This window comes from Lepus europaeus, chromosome 9, assembly GCF_033115175.1.
Source record: "Lepus europaeus isolate LE1 chromosome 9, mLepTim1.pri, whole genome shotgun sequence".
In the NCBI taxonomy this organism is placed as follows: Eukaryota; Metazoa; Chordata; class Mammalia; order Lagomorpha; family Leporidae; genus Lepus; species Lepus europaeus.
The window spans coordinates 31047330-31072186 of record NC_084835.1 but is presented as its reverse complement, the minus strand read 5'-3'; the positions used below and the strand labels follow the sequence as shown (position 1 = coordinate 31072186).

The 24857-nt window shown below is 41.0% G+C and overlaps 1 protein-coding gene across 1 annotated transcript in view; it reads left to right on the top strand.

Annotated features, from left to right (window-relative positions):
• The window catches only part of DNAH12 (dynein axonemal heavy chain 12), a 215349-nt gene that overhangs the window by 182181 nt on the left and 8311 nt on the right, over positions 1-24857 (top strand). The window contains exons 62-70 of the mRNA XM_062200177.1: positions 4317-4467; positions 5383-5636; positions 5843-5983; positions 6988-7125; positions 13439-13672; positions 14535-14723; positions 16830-16933; positions 20525-20729; positions 24447-24584. Coding sequence (XP_062056161.1) covers positions 4317-4467; positions 5383-5636; positions 5843-5983; positions 6988-7125; positions 13439-13672; positions 14535-14723; positions 16830-16933; positions 20525-20729; positions 24447-24584 — 1554 coding nt within the window. The remainder of the gene's footprint in view (positions 1-4316; positions 4468-5382; positions 5637-5842; positions 5984-6987; positions 7126-13438; positions 13673-14534; positions 14724-16829; positions 16934-20524; positions 20730-24446; positions 24585-24857) is intronic.

Here is a 24857-nt window from a genome sequence, read left to right as displayed (position 1 = left end):
TGTAGTTTAAACTCTATGTTAGGCTAAGGCAAAAAGCAGGCATGGCAACTGTTAGAATAGTAAGAAAGGCTTTTTTTCTAGACCACCACAATCAACAGGTAGGCATCAAGGCTATCACAGCAGGAGAGAGGAAGAATGGGTTTACCCTGGAATCCAGCAGAGATGGTTGAGGGTTTACAGGCAAGGAGGGGACAGAAGAGTGGGTTGCTAAGAATAGGCATCAAAGAAACAGAGAATTCTTGTTTCGCTGACTTAACAGAATTCCTGCCGAAAGTGCCTGGATGATCAGATTCTGTTGGGAAGATGGTGAGGAATAAGGGATTTGATCACATATGATATTGATGAGCTATCGAGAGTGGGGACATCATGCAGGATTCTTGCTATAACAGCTCTGAGGGCAAGGTCTAGTTAAAAAAAAAAAAAAAAAAGTCTGCGTGCAGGGTGCTCAGAGAAGCAACAAGGTTGGGCGGAGGAGTGAATCTTGGAAGTAAGCCACTTCACCATCCTGTGTACAGTATGAAGATGTTGAAAGTGAAAGTGGTAGTCCTTCCTTCCTTCTCCAAGTCTTTCCTCCCTCTCCTTTGAACATTTTCTGCTTTAACTAAGGTGTCATTCTGTCTCTGGGGAGACTCAAACAAAGACCTGCAACATCATTTGACTCCTGAGTGCTTCTCCTTACTCTCACACCCATCAGCCTTTGTACACTGTTAAAACTCACCCATTCTTCACCACCTGACAGTTGTATGCATATATGAGAATGTTCTCCTCCGGCTAGATGCAAGGCCTTCAAAGTGCAAAACAATGTTTTATTTGTTATGTTATCCCCAGTAGCCTTCATTTCCTGTGCATCTGGGAGAAATCTGTTTGCACTCCACAGAATGTCTCCACATTGGGCAAGGGAGATGCTTCGACACTGTATGTGGTGTTAACGCTTTATCTTCCATGGTTTGGAGGCTGTGCTTACACTGGCGTTTGCCCTGTTCGAATATGTAATAATTTTCCATTTGTTTGTTAGGGTTTCCCGTTGGATTGTGAGTTTCCTGAGGTCCAGACCCATGTATTATTTTGTTCATGTCTGTAGGATTTAGAGCACTGTGTGGCAGATAGGAGAAGGTCCCTAAATGATTATGAATTGAGCTGAATTGAACTAAGGTTGAATTAAAGCCTGTATTATTCAGAGTTGTCCAGATGAACAGAACCAACAGCAGAGGATTGATTGATTTTAAGGAATTGACTGATGGATGTTACTGTGGAGGCTGGCAAGTCTGTTGTGTAGGCAGGCAGCTGGAGACTGAAGAACAGGTTGATGTTGAAGCTCAGATCTGAAGGCAGTATGGTGGCAGAAGTCTCTCATCCTAGGGAGACCTCGGTCTTTTCCTCTTAAGGCCTTCTACTGTTTGGATGAGGCCACCCACAACATGGAGAGGCATCTGCTTTCCTCAAGGTCTACGGATTTAAATCTTAGTCTAATCTAAAAAACAGCTTCATGATAGCAACTTGTACACTACCATTTGGCTAAATATCTGTGTATCCCAGACTATCTTTGGTTTGTTTATAAAACAGTGTGGTAGGGGCTGGCATTGTGGTATAGTGGGTGGCTAAAGCTGCTGTCTGTGACACCAGCATCCCATATAGGGACCAGTTTGAGTCCTGGCTGCTCCTACTTCCCATCCAGCTCCCTGCTAATGGCCTGGGAAAAGCATCAGACGATGGCCCCAGTGCTTGGAACTGTGCACCGATGTGAGAGACCCAGATAAAGCTCCTGGGTCAGCCCAGGCTGTCAGAGCCATCTGGGGAATGAACTGACAAAAGATTTCTCTCCCTCCCTCCCTCTGTCCCTCTTTTCCTCCCTCTCTTCCTCCCTCCCTTTACCCCTCTATTTCTCGCTCTGTAATTCTGCCTTTGAAATAAATAAAACCTTTTTTAAAAGACAGCAATGTAGTGAGTAAAAATGTTATCTAAATTCTTGTATAGTTAAAACTTGTATTTTTCTTATTGTAGGATACAGGCTAAACTGTCATAATAAAAAGACCAAAAATAGAATCACTTGAAATAGAAGTTAATTTTCTTCCTCTGCTAACAGCCCAGAGATCAGGGATGAAGGGCAGGCAGGACAGCACTGTCCTTGAGATGTTCCAGAAACTCAGGTTCTTTCTCTTGTGCCAGAGAAGTCCCTTAGAGGGGCCAGTGCTGGGGTGTAGCAAGCTAAGCCTCTGCCTACAGTGTCAGCATCTCATATGCAGCCTGTTCAAGTCCTGACTGTTTCGCTTCTGGTCTGGCTCCCTGCTAATGTGCCTGGGGAAGCAGTGGAAGATGGCTCAAGTACCTGGGCTCCTGCAGCCACATGGGAGTCCTGGAAGAAGCTACTGGCTTGGGCATGGCCCAGCCCTGGCCTTTGTGGCCATTTGGGGAGTGAACCATCGGATGGAAGAGCTAGCGCGCGCGCGCTCTCTCTCTCTCTCTCTCTCTCCACCCCCCCCTTTTCTCTCTCTGTAACTGTGCCTTTCAAATAAGTAAATTAATCTTTTTTTTCATTTTCAATTATCTTTATATACAGAAGATCGATTTAGTATATATTAAGTAAAGATTTCATCAGTTTGCACCCACACAGAAACACAAAGTGTTTCAGTACTAGTTATAGCATTAATTCACATTGGACAATACATTAAGGACAGATCCCACATGAGGAGTAAATACACAGTGACTCCTGTTGTTGACTTAACATTTTGACACTCTTGTTTATGGCGTCGGTAATCTCCTTAGGCTCTATTCATGAGTTGCCAAGGCTATGGAAGCCTTTTGAGTTTGCTGACTTCAATCTTATTCAGACAGGGTCATAGCCAAAGTGGAAGTTCTCTCCTCCCTTCAGAGAAAGGTACCTCCTTCTTTGATGGCCCCATTCTTTCCACTGGGATCTCACTCACAGAGATCTTTCATTTAGGGTTTTTTTTGTGGGTTTTTTTTTTTTTTTTTTTTGCCAGAGTGTCTTGGCTTTCCATGCCTAAAATACTCTCATGGGCTCTTCAGCCATATCCAAATGCCTTAAGGGCTGATTCTGAGGCCAGAGTACTGTTTAGGACATCTGCCATTCTATGAGTCTGCTGTGTATCCCGCTTCCCATGTTGAATCGTTCTCTCCCTTTTTCATTCTATCAGTTAGTATTAGCAGACACTCGTCTTGTTTGTGTGATCCCTTTGACTCTTAGACCTATCAGTGTGATCAATTGTGAGCTGAATTTGATCACTTGGACTAGTGAGATGGCATTGGTACATGCCACCTTGATGGGATTGTATTGGAATCCCCTGGCACATTTCTAACTCTACCATTTGGGGCAAGTCCAATTGAGCATGTCCCAAATTGTACATCTCCTCCCTCTCTTATCAAATAAGTAAATTTTTTTTTATTTTTTATTTATTTATTTATTTATTTATTTATTTTTTGACAGGCAGAGTGGACAGTGAGAGAGAGAGAGAGAGAAAGGTCTTCCTTTTACCATTGGTTCACCCTCCAATGGCCGCCGCGGTTAGCACGTTGTGACCGGCGCACCGCGCTGATCCGATGGCAGGAGCCAGGTGCTTCTCCTGGTCTCCCATGGGGTGCAGGGCCCAAGCACTTGGGCCATCCTCCACTGCACTCCCGGGTCACAGCAGAGAGCTGGCCTGGAAGAGGGGCAACCGGGACAGAATCCGGCGCCCTGACCGGGACTAGAACCTGGTGTGCCGGTGCCTCGAGGCAGAGGATTAGTCTGTTGAGCCACGGCGCAGGCCAGTAAATTAATCTTAAAGAAAGAAAAGCCCTTTAGAATGTGATCTTCATCAGCATGACAGAAGCTGGCTTATGAAGGCCTCATTTGTTAAAGGAAAGAAAGTGTGAGAGGCAGACAGCTCCTTTATAAAACATGATCTAACAGTTCCAAATCCAGTCTTGTCTGTCCCTGGCCAAAACTGAATCACGTGGCCACGTTAACTGCACAAACTGGTGGGATAACATGGCGTGCTATTTCCAGAAGGAGGGAAGCAGTTACAGTCTTTGGCACCTGAAGGAGTTGAGAATCTTTTCCCATGTCCAATGCCCAGTTGTATTTCATTTTCTGGAAACAGTTCATCACATTTGCCCGCTTTTCTCTTGGATTGCTAGTCTTGTCCCATCAATGCATAGACTATTTTGATACATTAGGGAAATTAGCATGTTTTTCTTGGCCATTAGACTTGAATTTTATTCAGGTGTTTTTTTTTTCTTTTTTCTTTTTAGTAATAATGTAAGCTGTTGGATAAAACAGAACTTACTCTAAAGATCATATCTTCTCTCTTCACCAGATAACTCCAGCTATAACAAATTATGTCACTGACAAACTAGGGAAAAAGTTTGTAGAGCCTCCACCATTTGATTTGACAAAGAGTTACCTGGACTCAAACTGCACGGTTCCCTTAGTTTTTGTGCTGTCTCCAGGAGCAGATCCTATGGCCAGTAAGTACATGGATGATAAACCATTAAGAAATTATAATTAAAGGATCTTGTTCAACTCTCATTTCTTTTTTTTAATTTTAATTTTTTAATTTTTTGACAGGCAGAGTTAGTGATACAGAGAGATATAGACAGAGAGAGATAGACAGTGAGAGACAGAGAGAAAGGTCTTCCTTCCATTGGTTCAGTCCCCTAATGGCTGCTACATCCGGCACTGTGCCAATGCGAAGCCAGGAGCTGGGTGCTTCCTCCCGGTCTCCCATGTGGGTGCAGGGCCCAAGCACTTCCAGAGAGCTGGACTGGAAGAGGAGCAACCGGGACTAGTACCCGGTGCCCCAACTGGGACTAGAACCCGGGATGCTGGCGCCACAGGTGGAGGATTAGCCAAGTGAGCCACAGTGCTGGCCATCAATTCTCATTTCTTGCATGATTATAAATCTAGTATTTTTTAGGAAAGGTAGCAAAAATTTTCCACAATAAAACATGTAGATACTGATAAATAAGGTGTATTTTACAGCCGGCGCCGCGGCTCACTAGGCTAATCCTCCGCCTTGCGGCGCCGGCACACCGGGTTCTAGTCCCGGTCGGGGCACCGATCCTGTCCCAGTTGCCCCTCTTCCAGGCCAGCTCTCTGCTGTGGCCAGGGAGTGCAGTGGAGGATGGCCCAAGTGCTTGGGCCCTGCACCCCATGGGAGACCAGGAAAAGCACCTGGCTCCTGCCATCGGATCAGCGCGGTGTGCCGGCCGCAGCGCGCTGGCCGCGGCGGCCATTGGAGGCTGAACCAACGGCAAAAGGAAGACCTTTCTCTCTGTCTCTCTCTCACTGTCCACTCTGCCTGTAAAAAAAAAAAAAAAAAATAAGGTGTATTTTACCATGCTACAGTAAGAGATGTGACCATTTTTTTGTACGCTTCATAGGCTTACTGAAATTTGCGAATGATAAATCTATGTCTGGAAATAAGTTTCAAGCGATTTCCCTGGGACAAGGACAAGGACCAGTTGCTACAAAAATGATCAAAGCGGCAGTGGAAGAAGGAACGTGGGTTTGCCTACAGAACTGTCACCTTGCCGTCTCCTGGATGCCCACGTTAGAAAAAATATGTGAAGATTTTACTCCTGAGATCTGTAACCCCTCCTTTCGACTTTGGCTCACAAGCTATCCATCTCCAAAAGTAAGCGTTGCCTAGAGTGTTCAGTACATTTATTGAGCTATCTGTCACGTTATGTTTCTTAATTGAACTGCTGATGCTTTACCTTAAAAGGTTTTAAAAATATTTCTAGAGTTTTCTGTTGTACTTAATTTTAATCCGCTACTGTATTCATTTTGGGGGTTCTAGCTTGCCATCTTATATCATGTTCTCCATCTGTTTTGTCTTAGTTCCCAGTCACAATTCTGCAGAATGGAGTAAAAATTACTAACGAACCCCCCACAGGTCTTCGGCTAAATCTCCTTCAGTCGTATCTCACGGATCCAGTTTCTGATAATCAGTTTTTCAAGGGATGCCAGGGAAAAGAACTGGTAATATTAGCTTCTGGGCCTTTTAAAACATGTTTTCGGGTGATAAAATATAAAAGTACAGGTTGACCATTCCTTCTCTGAAACTCTAAAATCCAGAGTGCTTCAAAATCTAAAAATTTTCTTAATATGATATCACAATGGAAAATTCCATGTCATTCCTCACATAATGGGTCACAATCACAATTGGGTGCACCGTAAGCTGTCGTATAAAATTACTTTCAGGCTGTGTGTATAACATGTATTGAAATAAGTTAACTTTGTGTTTAGACTTGGTCCTGTCCTTAAGATATCTCATTATATATGTGCAAAGATTCCATAATTTTAAGATACCTGAAATCTGAAACACCTCTGTTTCCAAAAATTTTGGATAAGGGATATTCAACCTGTATAGAATTTTATTTAACAATACTTTATAAGCTTTAGGCATTTCCTAACAAGCAGAAACTTGCACCTTTCTATTCACTTCATTCCCAGTACTTTAATCATTGAAATAAATATTTGTTAAATGAATGAATCATAAACCAAAGGCTCTCCCTCTCTCCCTCCCTCTCTGTCATTTTGCCTTTCAAATTAAATTTAAAAAAAATTTTTAAGGTCTCCAAATTAATCTCACAAAATTACATACTAGAATTTATTCATGTCAGAATGATTAATCATTCTGCTGCACTTATAGTCTCAGGCACTTAAGCCAGTGAGTCTACAGGATAAGGTATAAATACCTACAAATAATATCAAAGTATTATTAGCTAATACTTGGGTAAAATGGTAACATTGCATTTTAATAAAGTGTAGAATTATTGTGGTTTGACTAACTTTTTAAGTTTGAATGAAGAAGATGAATACTTCCGTATCAAGTGTCATTTTAGATGGCATGTCTTTTTAAAACAGAAGTTTGTGAGATACTTGGTCATAGAATCTTGCAATGAAGAAATCATCTGTTCGCCTTATTTTACTGATGGAAATCTGATCACAATTTTTCTTGCTGTAAAATTTTTATGTTACAGGCCTGGGAGAAGTTGCTGTTTGGAGTTTGTTTCTTTCATGCCCTTGTGCAAGAGAGAAAGAAATTTGGTCCTCTTGGTTGGAATATTCCATATGGATTTAACGAATCAGATTTACGCATCAGTATCCAACAGCTTCAGGTAAAGCAAGAAAGGAACTAGCATTTGTAAAGGATCGCAATCCACCAGGCCGTAGGCAAGTCCCTTTGCTAGGAGTAACTGATTCAGTCCTCCCAGCGTCAGCACTAACAGGTGGGTGGGTGGCTGGAGTAATTCTGGTTTATGAAGTGCTATCTCCATCTGGATCCTTACTGTTGCAGGTAATAGAAAAATCCAATTCAAACTGGCCTAACCCATAAGGAAACTTACTATCTCTCATTAAAACAGCAATGCAGAGGAAGGATATACTCTGGGGTTGGTTGATTTGGCAACATAACAGTGTTATTGTCGAGGTCGCTGGCCCTCTCTTTTTGCAGGGCCATCCTCACTGTTGGGTTCATGTAGTCCCTCTCTTTCCTCTGTTCTCCTCTTCCACTCAGTGAGCTCTTACCATTTTGCTCCATCAGAGCACAGAAACAGGCTGTCTACTTTGAGTAGAGAAGTAATCTATTGAAAGGGTATTGGGTAGCTTACAGAATCACCAAGACTCAGAAGAAAAGACCTTGAGAACCACATCCAGAATCACTCCATGTCTGGTAAGACTAGCATCTCTACCCTTGTTTTACGTTAGACCCCTCGGCTTGCATAGCTGTCGCAGGGACTCTGGGGCTGCTCAGCACCTCCCACCCCTCATCTCATGACCACATCCAAAGAGACATCACTGTTCCTGCTTCCTTGTACCCTACTCCCCCGAGTTAGTCTAGGGAAGATGCATCTGAGCATCAAGCCCCAGGACAGGCACAGGCCTTGGGAAAGCGAGTGGATGACTTTCCACACAAACCCAGAACGTTGGTATTCTCCTGCCTCTTTGCTGTTTTGAAGGGCCTTTACGAAACAAGGCCACGTGAGCAGAACAGGTTTTTGATAAAAACCCTATTAGATGCTCTCAGAATTCAATCCAATGGGTTTTTTTATAAGCCTTTAAATATTTAATCATGTTTATATCAAATAAAAATTGTTAACAGATGATGATCTTCACAGAAAATATTCAAATTTTTGTCAGCTATAATAAACCTGTCAATTTGAGAATCCTTGTAGACATTATTGAAACTGGTGCTGATGGAATTGTAATTATTGATGAGATTACATTGATCCTAGATACTGGTTTTTATTCACTAAGATATTTTACTAAAAGCCTAGGCTTGGAGAACATTTTTATTAAAAACCTGCATATAATCAGTGAACTGAGAATTCTGTCTTGTAATCTGTTTCCAGCCTGCAGCCTTGGGTTCACCAGCCTGCCTAGCCCCAATATTCTAACCTGGGGCATTGGCTGGTCCATCTTTTATATCATTAGGAACTGCGACCATGAGAAGGCATTAAGCTTCACACAGTCTTCACCTGGTCCTACCAGTAGGCTACCACTCTCCAAAAGAGCAAATCATAAAATTGATTGTCAAGTAGATAACAACTGGGGAATGAGCTGTTGGCCCCCAGTCCCTTCATCTGCTGACACTTAACATTCAGTTCTCTGGAAGTTTCTTCCTTTAGTTTTGGGGAGGGAGAGGAATCCAACTGAACACACATATACTGTCTGCCAGAGAGAAGAGAGAAACTTTCCTCTTTTCACAAGTGACTTCTTGCCTCTTTTTCAGTCCCTCTCTTATTTTTTTAAAGCTTTTATTTAAGGAATGCAAATTTCATAGGTACAACTTTAGGTATATAGTCCCCCCCCCATACCCACCCTTCCACCCCTTCTCCCATCCCACCTTCTACTCCTTCTCCCATCCCATTCTTCATTAAGATTAATTTTTAATTAACTTTATATAAAGAAGACCAACTCTATACTAAGGATTTCAACTGTTTGCACCCACCCACCCACACACACACACACACACAATGTATAAAGTACAGTTTGAAGACAAGTTTTGCAGTTAATTATCATATTACAACTCATTAAGGACAGAGGTCCTACATGGGAAGTAAGTGCACTGTAACTTCTGTTGTTCATTTAAGAATTAACACTCTTATTTATGATGTCAGTAATCATCCAAGGCTCTTGCCATGAGCTGCCAAGGCTATGGAAGCCTTTTGTGACCACAGACTCCATCAGTATTTAGACAAGGCCATAAGCAAAGTAGAAGTTTTCTTCTTCCTTCAGAGAAAAATATATCCTTCTTTGATGGCCCCTTCTTTCCACTGAGGTCTCACTCACAAAGATCCTACATGTAGGATATTTTTTTGCCATGGTGTCTTGGCTTTCTGTGCCTAAAATGCTCTCATGTGCTGTTTAGCCAGATCCAAATGTCTTAAGGGGAGAATCTGAAGTCAGAGTGTTATTTAAAGCAATTGTAATTCTATGAGTCTGCTGTGTGGACTGCTTCCCATGTGGGACATTCCCTCCTTTTTAATTCTCTCTATTATTATTACCAGGCACTTGATGCTGTTTATATGATCTCTTTAACACTCAGTCCTATCTATATGTCCACTTTAACACTTAATATGACCACTTTAACAACTAAGATGGCATTTTTACCACCAATTTTAATGGGACTTGGAGTCCCTTGACAAGTTTTTAAACTGTGTTCTTAGAAGTAAGTCTGTAGGAATGTATGCAGAACTATACAGCTTTACACTTTCTCCTCCCTCTCATATTCCCACTCTTATTTTTTACTGAGATCTATTTTCAGTTGATTTTATATACATATGATTAACTCTATGTTAAGAGTTCAACATATAGTATGAAGAAGAGAAAAAAATAAAAAAATAATAAACTGTTCCTTGACTGTCAATATGAGGGCTGTTCAAGTCATTGCTTCTCAAAGTGTCAATTTCATTTCTACAGCTTTCATTTTAGGTTTACTATTAGTTCTCACAGATCAGGGAGAACATATAGTATTTGTCCCTTTGGGACTGGCTTATTTCACTAAGTATAAAGTTTTCCAGGTTGATCCATTTTGTTGAAAGTGACCAAATTTCATTTTTTTTAACTGCTTGGTAGTATTCCATAGTGTACATAACCCATAATTTCTTTATCTAGTCTTCAGTTGATGGGCATTTAGGTTGATTCCATGTCTTAGCCATTCTGAGTTGAGCTACAATAAACATGGAGGTGCAGATAGCTCTTTTGTTTACTGATTTCTTTACCTTGGGTAAATTCCCAAGAGTGTGATGGCTGGGTCATATGGTAGATCTGTATTCAGATTTTTGAAGTATCTCCATACTGTCTTCCATAGTGGCTTACCAGTTTACATTCCCGCCAACAGTGAATTAGTGTACCTTTTTCCCCATATCCTCTCCAGCATTTGTTGTTCGTTGATTTCTGTATGAAAGCCATTCTAATGAGGTGAGGTGAAATCTCATTGTGGTTTTGATTTGCATTTCTCTGATTGCTAGTGATCTTGAACATTTTTTCATGTATATGTTGGCCATTTGGATTTCCTCTTTTGAAAAATGTCTATTTAAGTCCTTTGCTCATCTCTTAACTGGGTTAGTTGTTTTGTTGTTGTGGAGTTTCTTGATCTCTTTATAGATTCTGGTTATTAATCCTTTATCAGTTACATAATTTGCAAATAATTTCTCCCATCCTGTTGGTTGCCTCTTCACTTTCCTGACTGTTTTGCCATAGAGAAGCTTCTCAGTTTGAAGTCATCCCATTTGTTCATTTTGGCTTTGCCTGTGCCTCTGTGATCTTTTCAAAGAAGTCTTTGCCTGTGCCAATGTCTTGCTGGGTTTCCTCAATGTTCACAATTACTTTGATGGTATCAGGTCATAGATTTAGATCTTTAATCCATGGTGAGTGGATTTTTGTGTAAGGTGTAAGGTAGGGGTCCTGCTTCTTACTTCTGCATGTGGAAATCCAGTTTTCCCAGAACCATTTGTTAAAGAGACTATCCTTGTTCCAGGGATTGATTTTAGCTCCTTGGTCAAATATAAGTTGGTTGTAGATGTTTAGATTGATTGTTGATGTTTCTATTCTGTTCCATTGGCCTATCCATCTATTTTTGTACCAGTACCATGCTGTTTTGATTATAACTGCCTTGTAGTATGTCTTGAAATGTGGTATTATGATACCTCCAGCTTTGTTTTCATTGTATATGATTGCTGTAGCTATTTGAGGTCTCCTGTGCATCCATATGAATTTCAGCATCATTTTTTCTACATCTGAGAAGAATGTCTTTGGTATTTTGATTGGTTTCATATTGAATCTGTAAATTGCTTTCAAAAGAATGGACATTTTAATAATATTGATTCTTCTAATCCATGAACATGGGAGATTTTTCTATTTTTTTGTATCTTCTTCTATTTCTTTCTTTAATGTTTTCTAATTCTCATTATAGAATTCTTTGGCATCCCTGGTTAAATTTATTCCAAGGTATTTGATTTTTTTTTTTTGTAGCTATTGTGAATGGAATTGATCTTACAAGTTCTTAGCCGTGGCATTGTCTGTGTATACAAAGGCTGTTGATTTTTGTGCATTGACTTAATATGCTGCTACTTTATCAAACTCTGCTCTGAGTTGTAATAGTCTCTTAGTGGAGTTTTTGGATCCCCTATATATAGAATCATGTAATCTGCAAATAGGGATAGTTCGACTTCCTCCTTCCCAGTTGGTATCCCTTTGATTTCTTTTTCTTGCCTACTGACTCTGGCTAAAACTTCCAGGACCGTATTGAATAACAGTGGTGAGAGGGGGCATCCTTGTCTGGTTCCATATTTCAGTGGGAATGCTTCCAACTTTTCCCCATTTGATAGGATGCTGGCTGTGGGTTTGTCATAAATTGCCTTACTTTTATTGAAGGAATGTTCCTTCTGTACCCAATTTGCTTAGAGTTTTCATCATGAAAGTGTGCATAGATAGTTCATTTATTTGGTGCCTTTTCAGTTTCTTGCTGAAGGCACCAATTGCTATAAATTACCTCTTAGCACTGCTTTTGCTATATCCCACAATTTTTGGTATGTTGTATTATCATCTTAATTTGTTTCCATAAATTTTTTTATTTGTCTTTTGATTTTTTCTGTGAATCTATATCTCCCTTTAAATCCCTTAACTTTTCTTTTAAATAGCCAGGTGCCCTGTAAATAGGAGCATATTCATTTATAATAGTCATATCTTGCTGTTAAATTTTTCCTTTAATCATTACATAGTGTCCTTCTTTGTCTCTTTTAATAGTTTTTATGTTAAAGTCTATTTTGTCTGATAGTAGGATGGCCATACCAGTTCTTTTTTGGTTTCTGTTAGCATGGATTATCTTTTTCCATCCTTTTACTTTCAGTCTGTGTGTGTCTTTGTTGGTAAGATGTGTTTCTTGTAGGCAACAAATAGATGGGTTTTCTTTTTTAATCCATTCAGCCAGTCTGTGTCTTTTAACTGGGGTTTTGAGAGCATTTACATTCATTGTGTCAGTCCCTCTCATATCTCTCAACACTTCTTTTCCTTAACTTGCCTCTGGAAGGATATTTTTTTCTTACTTTACACCATTTTTGCTGTAATTACTGTACTATTAGGTAAGCTCCAGGGACAGGAACATCTCTTAGCTCGTAACTTATACCATCCTAATCCACACACTACCAAAAATTTCAAAATACTAGAAAAAGTATGGGATTTGAAACTGGAAGAAAAAAACTCCGGCCTTGACATTAATTTACATTTTCCAGACTGTTTACTACTCTTTCCAGATTGTTTACTATTGTATAGAGTTATTGGGAAATGAATAAGATAATGTGAAATCTATGCAAAATAGCAGTTTTTATTACTGTTATTACCATAATAATAAGGAAACTAGAAACTATCTGGATTGTTTATGGAACTGAGTCATGACGTATGAATGAAACTGACACTAAAGTTTGAAATTGTTGTGTTTTTATCATATTGTGAAATTGCACTGGCCTCTGGCTCTCAGTCTTGGCACTATTACTGTGGGTAGCTCCACTGTGCATTGTTCAACAGCACCTCAGAGCTCTACCCAGTTGATGCCATTAGCGCACCAAACACCTGTTACAGTGGTGACTAACTTGATTTCTCCAGACATTGCCTAATGTCCCCTCAGGGACAAAGCTGACCCCAGCTGAGAACCAGAGTCCTTTGACAAAGTTAATCCAAATTCATATGGAAAACACTGGTAATTTTCTTACTAAATATTTCCTCATTAGAAAAGCAATGCATATTTATTTCAGAAAAAAAGATGAGAGATGCAGATAAGCAAAATAATTTGAAGTAAAACTACCCATCCCAGCTATCCAGTGGCAACCCATAACGATATACCCCTCCTACAAGTAGAGAATATTTAATGCCATCTTAAGAAGAAGTGAAAGATTTTAAGTTTTTTCTTACTTTACTTTCTCTTTGTTTCAGCTATTTATAAATGAATATGATACCATTCCATTTGAAGCCATCTCTTACCTGACTGGGGAGTGTAATTATGGAGGAAGAGTGACCGATGATTGGGACAGACGTCTCCTGTTAACCATGCTGGCTGACTTTTATAATTCACAGATAATTGAAAACCCTCATTATAAGTTTTCTCCCAGTGGCAACTACTATGCGCCTCCCAAAGGCACCTATGATGACTATATTGAATTTATTAAGGTAAATGATGTCACTGAAAATAGGGTTAGAATGTGTGTGATTTTCCTAACAGCAAGTGGTAAAATGTTCCCCACCAATGTATAGGTGTAGACAGGTATCACGATCTCTACCAATTCAATCTTCTTTTACTACTAAGTACTGAAAATTGGAAAAGCTTGAATCTTCTGTTATTTGATGTTTAATTGATTTTGGTCTGCACATGTCTGCCTTATGAATTACTGTATTTTAGGGGAGAAAAAAACCTTTCCCCCATGTATTCTCTTATGCTCAATGGCTGAGGCCTATAAATTAAAATGACAAATACCAAATAACAGGAGAAAAGACATATGGTTTTTATTGATATTAATGTTTTCATGTGTGTGGGAGCTTTGCATAAAAGAAATGAAAACCAGAAAAGGCAGTTATACCTGGGAGTTTATATACCAGTTTAACAAAGGGTGATGAATTTCAGAGAAGAGACTAGACAAAGTAAATGGGAGGTTGAGTTTCTAGGAGCAATAAATTGTGGGAAAATTGTAAAGAACAAAGTGGGGAAGATTAATGAAAGCTAAGGATTACTTTAGTAGGGTCTGGTTATGGAGACTGATTTTAGTACCAGGCCTCCAGGTCTGGTGGTAGGAGTTGCTTTCCTGATCCTGGTACAAGAGAAGGAGAATTTTTTGTTCCCTTAACAAAGAGAATTTATGCCCTACTTTTGAGCAGATAAAAGGAAGGCAAAGAAAACTTTGTATCTGTTGATTTTTAATTATCTTCAGCTCGAAATACTCCTTCTGCCATAGTAGCCTTATTTTGGGATGGTATATCCTGATGCTGTTCAGTATCCTATGAAAATGTGGTGCATGCTTAATCTATTTTCTGGTAGAAACTTCCATTTACTCAAGAACCGGAGGTGTTTGGATTACATGAAAATGTTGATATCTCCAAAGATCTTCAGCAAACCAAAATCCTCTTTGAGTCCTTGCTGCTTACCCAAGGAGGCTCCAAACAGACCGGATCTTCAGAAGGCACTGACCAGATTCTGTTAGAGATCACCACGGATATTCTGAACAAGGTAAAGTTGAATGTAAAAGATCTCGTGTGTCATAGAGTGGAGGTGGAAGTGGCAATCTGAAAACTCCAATCACCAGCCCTATGACTTTGAGCAAGAGACTGCCTCTCTCAGCATCAGTTTTCAAATCTCCTAAGTGGTGACAACAGCTCCAACTGTCTAAGGTTTTGAGAACATGAAAGAGATCATGAATTGAAAGTGGCTTGAGAAATGCCTGCCACGTAGTAAAGTTCTTTGTACCTGTAGTTGTGGATGAGCTAATGCACGTATGATTTGTTATCATGTCTAAATTGAAGGTAAGGATTTCTTCTTCTTCTTTTTTTTTTTTTTTTTTTTTTTGGACAGGCAGAGTGGACAGTGAGAGAGAGAGAGACAGAGATAAAGGTCTTCCTTTTTGCCATTGGTTCACCCTCCAATGGCTGCCGCGGCTGGTGCGCTGCGGCCAGTGCACCGCACTGAGCCAAAGGCAGGAGCCAGGTGCTTCTCCTGGTCTCCCATGGGGTGCAGGGCCCAAGCACTTGGGCCATCCTCCACTGCCTTCCCGGGCCACAGCAGAGAGCTGGCCTGGAAGAGGGGCAACCGGGACAGAATCTGGAGCCCCGACCGGGACTAGAACCTGGTGTGCCGGCGCCACAAGGCAGAGGATTAGCCTAGTGAGCCGCGGCGCCAGCCTAAGGACCTACTTCTTTAAGTGGAGGAGGAAATGATCTGAACTCACTGACTCCAGGAGAGTGGTTTTTAACCTGGGTCTTAAGAAATCGAGGAGGCACAGGAGACAAGCAGTGTGAAGTCGGCTGCTACAGATTTTGTTTTCCATGACAGCCCCATGGACCTACCCCCGCTAAGTGAACTGGAATGGCATTCTCTGTTGTCATCTTTTTTCTGTGAAGTCTTAAATTCAATAGAAAACTACTTGGGGAACTTTTAAAAGATGATGATCCCCAGTACAGACCCTTTCCAGGTCAGCTGTCATTATTCCCATGTTTTGGCATCAGGCACTGGGACAGAGCAGAACCTGGCCCCTAGTCCCCTTGACCATGCAGCCCATGGGCTGCACAGTGACTCCTTCAGGTGAGCCTGCCAACCGTAACCCTTCCTGTGGCCACTAGAGGGGGAACGGGGCAGGCCTGCCTGGACCCTAGGGAAAGCAGACTGGCCTGCCCCAGTCCCCATGCCTGTGCTACGGCTTCTGCTCTTTGCCTCTTCTCACCCGTGACCTCTCCTGCTGCTGTGGTCTTGCCCTCTGGGGAGAGGTTCTTGCCTTCACAGAATGCTGGCTCTTTCAAGATGCCTAACAGGAGACCTAACAGATTAATTTGGGACTTAATTGGGTAGGAGGGTTGTGCGGAGGCAGAGGGCCCTTGCGGGATGCCACCTTCCACTGTGACTTAGAAGGATTTTTTTTTCCCATGAGGATCTTCACCCCAAGACAGTCTGAGCAGTCAGCTCTCTTAGCTTAGGACTTCGCTGATTGAGGATTTCCCTGACCCCTTCAGGAGTATGAATTCCAGAGTCATGGGACTGATGGTCACTTCTAAACCACCATCATCACTTCTCAAGCATCTCTGAGGTCTCTGAGAGGACTCAAACACTCAGTGGCCTCTGTCTCTCCACGCCTGGGAACCCTGCTACATTTATATAGATGATTAATGATAAAAGCATAAGCCAAGCAGTTTGGAGCCCCTTGACCATTTATTAGAAATAAATATAAAGCAGTTATGAAAAGGTAAATCAGTGGAAAATGTGATTCAACTTAGAAAAAGAAATCATACTTTCAAAAATATATTTTTGACAAAGTGACATGATACTTAAAGAATGTGAGCCTTAGAATCACAGACATGGATTTACACAGATCATTTTTTGGGTGTGTGCGCTTGGGTCAGTAACTTAACCTCTCTTGTACTTAAAGCTCCTTATCAGAAAAATAGAAGCAACATTGGCAGCTAAGATCACATGGTAAGGATTAAACGAGAAAATGAGTGGAAAGCAGTGAGCATAGTGACTGGACCTAATAACAACCTAGTGTTTGCTGCTGTTGATGTTATGGCTAGAGGAAAGCAGTGATCCATTCCGAGAGTAATATGTGATTCTCAAAATCCATTCTTTCAGCTCCCAAGTGACTTTGACATTGAAATAGCACTACTGAGATATCCTGTGAGATATGAAGAGAGCATGAATACTGTGTTAGTACAAGAAATGGAGAGATTTAACAAGTAAGGACCTATATTCCTTGATTCAGAAGGCAATCAACCAAAGTTGATTTATGAAAAGACATGCTGGTACCAAGTTTAAAAATTTCTGTATGATGGTCAAAATCTGCCATTTCATTATAATTTTCCCTTTTTTAAAAGTTCCACAACCTTCTGCCCCAGAAGAAAGAGTATTTTTTATAATGTAAGCATGGTGATGAAAGGGATCTCTTCCTACTGTTTAAAAACACTCATTAGGCATAGCTTCCCACCTGTCTGTTACTAATCTGAGGAATTAAAGGCAAATGAACACGAGTTAGGCCTGTGTGAAGCCACATCTTTGGTCATTTTTCTGCTACCTGACACACATAGCACCTCCCTCTTTCTACTGAATCCAAACTAGGTTGATTAGGAACCTTTTATAACAAGGAAATGATTTGCTTTGAAAGGTTTTCATTGAATTTTCTGCAATACAGTACTGGCTTACAAAATGGAGAATTCATTTGGTTACATATTTTCTGAAATGTTTCCAAGTTTATTTTGGTTTCCAGATTTGCTGACATTTTAAAACAAAATATATTGATGATGCCTTAATTCTGTTTTTCTTATACAAAGATTCTATTTATTTACATATAATAACAACACCATCTCTCAGTGGCTGACGCTTCTAGCCTGAAGCACTCAGGTATGGTTATGGTATTCCTTGAAGTTTGGGCCTGAGTGGGAAAGAAAGTATTTGCAAGCATGGAAATGAATATACAGTTTCTGTATTACCACAGTGTTTATTTCAGCAACTTCCTAATACCTTTATAACTTTTTCCATATTTGTATGTCAGCTATGATGTTATTTACCTAACATTTTTCCTTATATGGTCCTCTGCTTACATAAGCCAGGTCTTCCCAGAACAATCTACAGATTCAGTGCAACCTCTATCAAAATTCCAATGTCATTTTTCATAAATAGGGGAAAACAGTCCTACAGTTCACATGAAACCACAAAGACAGCCAAGGAAATCATGAGTAAAAACAATAAAGCTGAAGGCATCAAACTACGTGATTTCAAACTATATTATATAGCAGTGGTGATTAAAACAGCATGGTACTGGCATAAAGATAGATGTCTTTCTGGGCTTCAGCTTCCGGCCAGTGGTAATGGCTCAAGTAATTGGGTTCCTGACACCCAAGTGGGAGACCTGGATTGTGTTCCTGGCTGTCGCCCCAGACCAGCCCTGGACATTGTGGGTATTTGAGGAATGAACTCTCTCTCACTCACTCACACACACTCACACACACACATACACACTCACTCACTCACTTTCTCTCTCAAATAAATTAAACAATTAAAAATTTTAAAAAAATAATATAGACATCAACCAATGGAAGAGAATATTTATTATTTGAAAGACAGAGTTACAAAGGGGCAGAGAGAGAGAGAGAGAGAGAGATCTTCTGTCTGCTGGGTCACTCCACAAATGGCTGCAACGGCCAGAGCTGGGCCCATCCAAAGGCAGGAGCCAGGAGCTTCTGGGTTTCCCATGTGGGTGCAGGGGCCCAAGCTCTTGGGCCATCTTCTACTGCTTTCTCAGGCCATAGCAGAGAGCTGGATCAGAAGTGGAGCAGCCAGGACTAGAACTGGCACCCATATGGAATGTCAGCACTGCAGTTGGCGGTTTTATCTGCTATACCATAGCACTGGCCCTGGGAAATTGGGCTTTGACAAAGATACCAAAAATATATAATAGATGTTAGAAAAACTGAGTATCCATATACAAAAGAATTACTTGGACTTTTGTCTCATACCATATACAAACATCAACTCAAAAAGGATTAAAGACTTAAATATAAGACCTGAACTTGCAAAACTCCTAGAAGAAAAGATAAGAGAAAACTATGTTAAATTGGTCTGAGCAATGATATGTTTTTAGATTTGACCCCAAGTACAAGCAACAAAATCAAAGATATGCAAGTGGGATTACATCATAGGAAAAAGCTTCTGCCTGTCAAAGGAAACAATCTAGTGAAGAGGCAATCTATGAAATGAGAGAAAAAATTTGCAAGTCATATACCTGCTAAGGGACTATATCCAAAATACATAAGGAACTGAACTCTGTAGAAAAGAAACAAGACAAATGTTGAACGTGAATAGCTGTTTCTCAAAAGTAGTCAGATGGCCAACATTACTGATCACTGAGGAAATGCAAATTAAAACCACAATGAGATTTCACCTCATGCCTGTTGGAATGGTTGTTATCAAAACAGACAAAATAGATGTGGAGATGGGGGAACCCCTGTACACTGTTGGTGGGAATGTAAATATAGCCCTTATCAAAAATAGCTTGGAGCTTTCTCAAAAAGCTAAGAATATAGATACCCTGTGATCCAGGAGTCCCACTTGTGACATTTATCTGAAAGGTTTGATGTCAGTATGTGTAAGAGCTGTCAGCTCGCCCACTTTCGTGGCAGTACTGTTCACAATAGCCACATTACAGAATCAACTTCAGGGGCCATCAAGGGATGAATAGAAAATGTGAAATACTTGTATGTACACAGTGGAATACTATTTAGCCTTAAAAAAGGAAGAAGCTCTGTCATTTGTGACAACATGGATAAAATTGGAGAACATCCTTTAAATGAAATAAGGTATATACCAAAAGACAGATGAATCCATGTTCTCCCTCTCTTGTGGGATATAAAACAATTGAACTTAAAGAAGCAGAGAGTAAAATGGTGGTAACCAGAGGGCGGGGTGTAGAACGACTGGAGAGATGCTCATTAGAAGGTACAGAGCCTCAGACAGGAGGAATAAGCTTGATTGTTTCTAAGATCAGTAACTGCCTGCTGGATATAGTTAATAATTGAGTATATACATTTTAATATTACGAAGAGAAAATTCTAATGCTCTCACCACAGAAAAGTTATGTATTTGAGGAGATATATTAATTGGATTTAGTCATTCCACATTGTATTAAAAGATGATATCACTTTGTACCTCATGGACATATACAACTATAATTGGTCAATATACAATACAATAATAGGGGCTGGCATTGAGGCACAGTGGGTTAAGCTGCTATCTGCAATGAGGGCATCCCATATGAGTGCTAGTTCAAGTCCCAGCTGTACCACTTCCCATCCAGCCCTGCTAATGAATCTAGGAAAGCAGCAGATGGCCCAAGTCCTTGGGCCCCTCCTACCCATGTGGGAGACCACATAGAGTTCCAAGATCTTGGCTTCAGCCTGACCCAGTCTTGGCCATTTGCAGAATGAACCAGCAGATGAAAGCTCTCTCTTTCCCTCTGTCCTTCAAATAAATATGTAATTTTAAAAAAATATAATAATGAATTACCCTAGCTCCTAAGCAATAATAGCCAGAAAGCAAAAATTTTGACACACTGGGTTTTTTCTATATTTTAAAATGTTTGTAATGATGAAAATGAAAAAGGTTCATCCAAGCATTGTCTAAAATTGCCTCACATACTGCCAAGTGCAAGGGGCCCACACTTTGGGAAGCATTCTTCTAAAGCTGTAAATGAGATGGCTGCTATGTCTTCTTGAGACTGAATGTTGACATTTCCTGTCACGTATATGGTAATGACGTCATTTCTTCCCTTGCAGTTTGATTAGAACTATACGCAACACTCTATGGGACCTTGAAAAGGCGATTAAGGGTGTTGTTGTAATGGACTCTGCGCTGGAGGCCCTGTCTGGCAGCTTACTTATTGGAAAGGTTCCAGAAATATGGGCAAAACGGTCATACCCAAGTCTTAAGCCCCTAGGAAGTTACATCACAGATTTCCTAGCCCGGTTGGAATTTTTACAGGTAAAAGATTATTATACATATACATGTATATTGTTGTCATTGCCATTGTTAACTAGGAAGATGTTAGTAATTGGCTGTGGTCACTTGAATGTCTCTGACTTGAATAAAATGCAATCAGTAGTTTCCAGGAAATTTAACCAGAATTTTAGAATATTGAAAAAACATATATTTCAAAGTACTGAGTATAAAATGTAGAAAATTAAAATTTCACATTACCCAAACCCAAATATTTAGCAACATTTATAGTTTTTAAGGTTCTAAGTTTGCATTTCTCTGAAACCACAATTTAATATTGTCTTGTGATTTTAGTATCCATGATAAGTTAAAAAAAATAACCTGAGTGTTAGTTTTATCAGCAACTGGCCATTGTCCTAAAGTCAGTGCTTCTTATCACTTAAAAAACCAGGGGGAAAATGAGTGTTTCTAATCCCCTGTACATATACCTTCATGCACACATATACACAGGTGTTCAGGGCACAGGTAAACAAAGCAGGTACTACTTTTCCTCCTCATCTCCATACTTGCCCCATCCAGTAGTTGATGTTTATGCAGGATGATGGAGTGAGGGGAATCCTAAAAATATTTCTTAGACATTTACAAGATATATGGTCTTCCAGTGCCCAGTTGCCTTTTTATACAAAAGCTTTGTTTCGCTAAAAAACTGACAAAGTGGTTGCGAAGGTGTGGAGAGACAGGCTTTTCTCCTGTGTCCCTTGTAAATTTTATCAGTCTAAAAGGTCATTCATATATTGTTCTGGCCCTGGTTTGTTTTATTATTAATGAGCCTGGGCTGCTTTTGGCATGTGTGCTTGCTTCTTCTTTGAATTGTTTATTCACATCCTACACCTGTTTTGCTTTTGGTCTTCATTTTCATGTTTAAGAGCTTTCTATATAGACTGTACGTATAAAAAAGAAACAGCATGGAGTGGAATCCTGAAAGCCTTTCTTCCATGGCCCTCTGACCCCTGCGGAAGCTGCCTGGCTTTCTCAACATCTTCCCTCCAAACTCTGCTGCAGCTCCTAATGCTTCTCAGAGTTAATATGCTAAGGAAACTTTTTCCTTTTCTCACTTCTCGCTTACCATTTGCCCTACACATCCTTTTCATTTGGCCTGCCTATAATGCTGTAAAAGAGACTGGATGACATAACATACCTTTACTTCTCAACAGTTCTAGAAGTTAGGAAGGCTGAGATAGTGGGATGCTCTCCTGGCTCAGACAGGAGGGTGAGCGAGAGTCCTCTTCTGTCCTTCATATCAGAGCACTAACTCCTTTAGCCTCCACCCTCATGATCTCATTACTAAGCCATCATCGCCAAATACCATCACATTGGAGATGAAGGTTTCAACATGTGAATTGTGGAGAAGGAGAAACATGCAGTCCATAGCATTTTCCTACACTAGCAAAAATGTTGGGGTAAATCAGGATCATGCACTATTCTTTTTTTTTTTTTTTTGACAGGCAGAGTGGACAGTGAGAGAGAGACAGAGAGAAAGGTCTTCCTTTGCCGTTGGTTCACCCTCCAATGGCCGCCACGGTTGGCGCGCTGTGGCCGGCGCACCGCGCTGATCCGATGGCAGGAGCCAGGTGCTTCTCCTGGTCTCCCATGGGGTGCAGGGCCCAAGGACTTGGGCCATCCTCCACTGCACTCCCTGGCCACAGCAGAGAGCTGGCCTGGAAGAGGGGCAACCGGGACAGAATCCGGTGCCCCGACCAGGACTAGAACCCGGTGTGCCGGCGCCGCAAGGCGGAGGATTAGCCTAGTGAGCCGCGGCGCCGGCCTCATGCACTATTCTTAGGACTGAACAAGTTACTCATCTTTCTACACCTGTTTCCTCCCTGTAAGATGTGCAGAATAATCCCTCATTCACTATTTATGGACTAAATGAGTGTGCTAAGCACACTGCCTGGCTTGCACTAAGTTCTTCCCAGATGGTAGCTAACTCAAGGGATTGTATAGGTAGTGGACTGTGGCAGTGGTGAAATGCTGGACTGAATGAAGTCTTGGGTGAGTGAACGTTTGCCATACATGTGCCTTCTGGGTTCTTCCTGCATTCTTGGGCTGGTCCTGCTTAGCTATGACCCTTATCAGACTCCAGCTCTGTTTTGGTCTGCTGGCTTGTCCTGTATTCTCCCTGCCTCCCAGGTAGTAAAGCTGGCTTCCTCCCACAGTGGACTTCTTGTTTAGAGACAATGTACCTTTCACTGATTCATCTGCTCACTCAACATGTATGAGTTGAGATCCCACTTTGTGCAAAGCTTCCTGTTGTGTGCTCTGTGATAAAAAAAAAAAAAGATGATTGCAACCTGAGTCCTGCCTTCAAACTGCCAGTAGCTTACAGAGAAACAAGCTGTGTATCTTTAAAAAATTAATATACTGCCATAAGGGCTTTGTCATTAAAGATCAACCTGTAAAGTGCTCTGGGAGTTCAAAGAACTTGGACCCAGGAAAGCAAAGTTTGGATCACAGATGTAGACCTTGAACTGGGTCTAAAGGATGAGTGGTTTTTGACCCTACAAAGAAAGGAAAGGGACTGAGAGCACATGACTGTGGAAGAATGGCACCAGGCCACGTATGACTGAGGAGAAATGCTGATGAGCACAAATCAAGTTGGTTCCCTCTGTAAGTGAAAAACCTTGAGGGTAAAGTGGGTACAGGTAGGTTTGACCTGAGAAGGAAAGTCCTGCCCCTGGCTTCTTGCACTTGACCTCTTAACTGGATTCCTTTAACTCCATTCTTGAGTCCTCTCTGATGGTAGCAAGGTCGCAGTAGCAACTCTGGCCTCACGTCCATACAACTTCAAAGAGCTGAGTAATCTTTTGACCAGAAGTCCCAGCAAGAGTTTCTGCATTTCTGGATTTGATTGGGCCACGTGTCCATTGCTGAATGAATCACTGTGACTGGCTGAGCGTGGATAACACGACTTCCCCAGGAAGTGAGCACAGGTGGTAGCAGGGTTTGTCCTCCCGAGGGAAGATGGGTGGGGCGGTACCATGTATTTAGCAATAGATGTCCACTTCACACAGAAGACAACACCAGATAGTCAGGTATGATTAGAATGTCAGGTGCTTGAATACAGCAGGAAACGAGAGCTTAAAATACAATTTGGGACCAGACTGTCTTGAATAGGAGACCAAAAGGTTTAGCCTTTAATGTGGTGGGTCAATGAAGAATCTGGTAGGTCACGGAAGAGTTGTAGGTCACCACTGTGCATGGCGACGTATGTGCTGGCAGCCTGGTTCAAGATAAGTGGAGCAGAGTAAGGGAAGAAGCAAAGAGGCAATACACAGTGATAGAGAAAGAAGACTGTGAGGATCCAGACTGGAGGGGCAGTGGACATGGAGACAAGGTGCTAAAGAGGGTTGAGGAATTGGAACCAACACAAGAAAGCTATCATTAGTAAAATGTGTGACATGCTTGTAGACGGTTGTTTGGGAGTGGGGTCAGTCATACAATACATCCGTGAACGATTTACCTTGGACTTTGTGCAGAACATGAGTCTTTCAAATTATATCTCATTCAGGTTAATGCTCAAATTATTTTGGAATTTCCAGAAAGATGAACTGAAAGGGGAGAGTATCCAGGAGAGATGAGGCAGGCTGTGCGTTTGATGTCAGAGAAGAGAACCAGGGTGGGAAGTGTGGGCAGCTCAGGCAAAAAGCAGAATTGGGAAGTGAGTGTCAGGGGGATATAACCTATGCTATTTTCTCTTTGTAGGTCTGGCACGATTCAGGAAAACCTTGTGTGTTTTGGCTGTCAGGTTTCTTTTTCACCCAAGCCTTTTTAACTGGAGCAATGCAGAATTATGCCAGAAAATACACCATCCCTATTGATTTACTAGGATTTGAGTTTGAGGTAAAGTAACTCCTTAAACTTAACGATGAATCACCACATCACAGTCTTGTATTTAAACAAGGAAAGTATGCAGAATTTAAATATCATAACCCATTATAAATAAATCTTACTTCTTTCCATTCTTTGTGCTCCATGAAAAAAAAAAAGTGTGTCATATTTGTTTTGTTATCTCTAGTACAGAACTCTTGTGTATCTCCATAAGTGATGCAAATAATTCCAAGCTGTTTTTCTACCTTAGCAAAAACTAATATGAGGTACAGTAAAACCTGATAG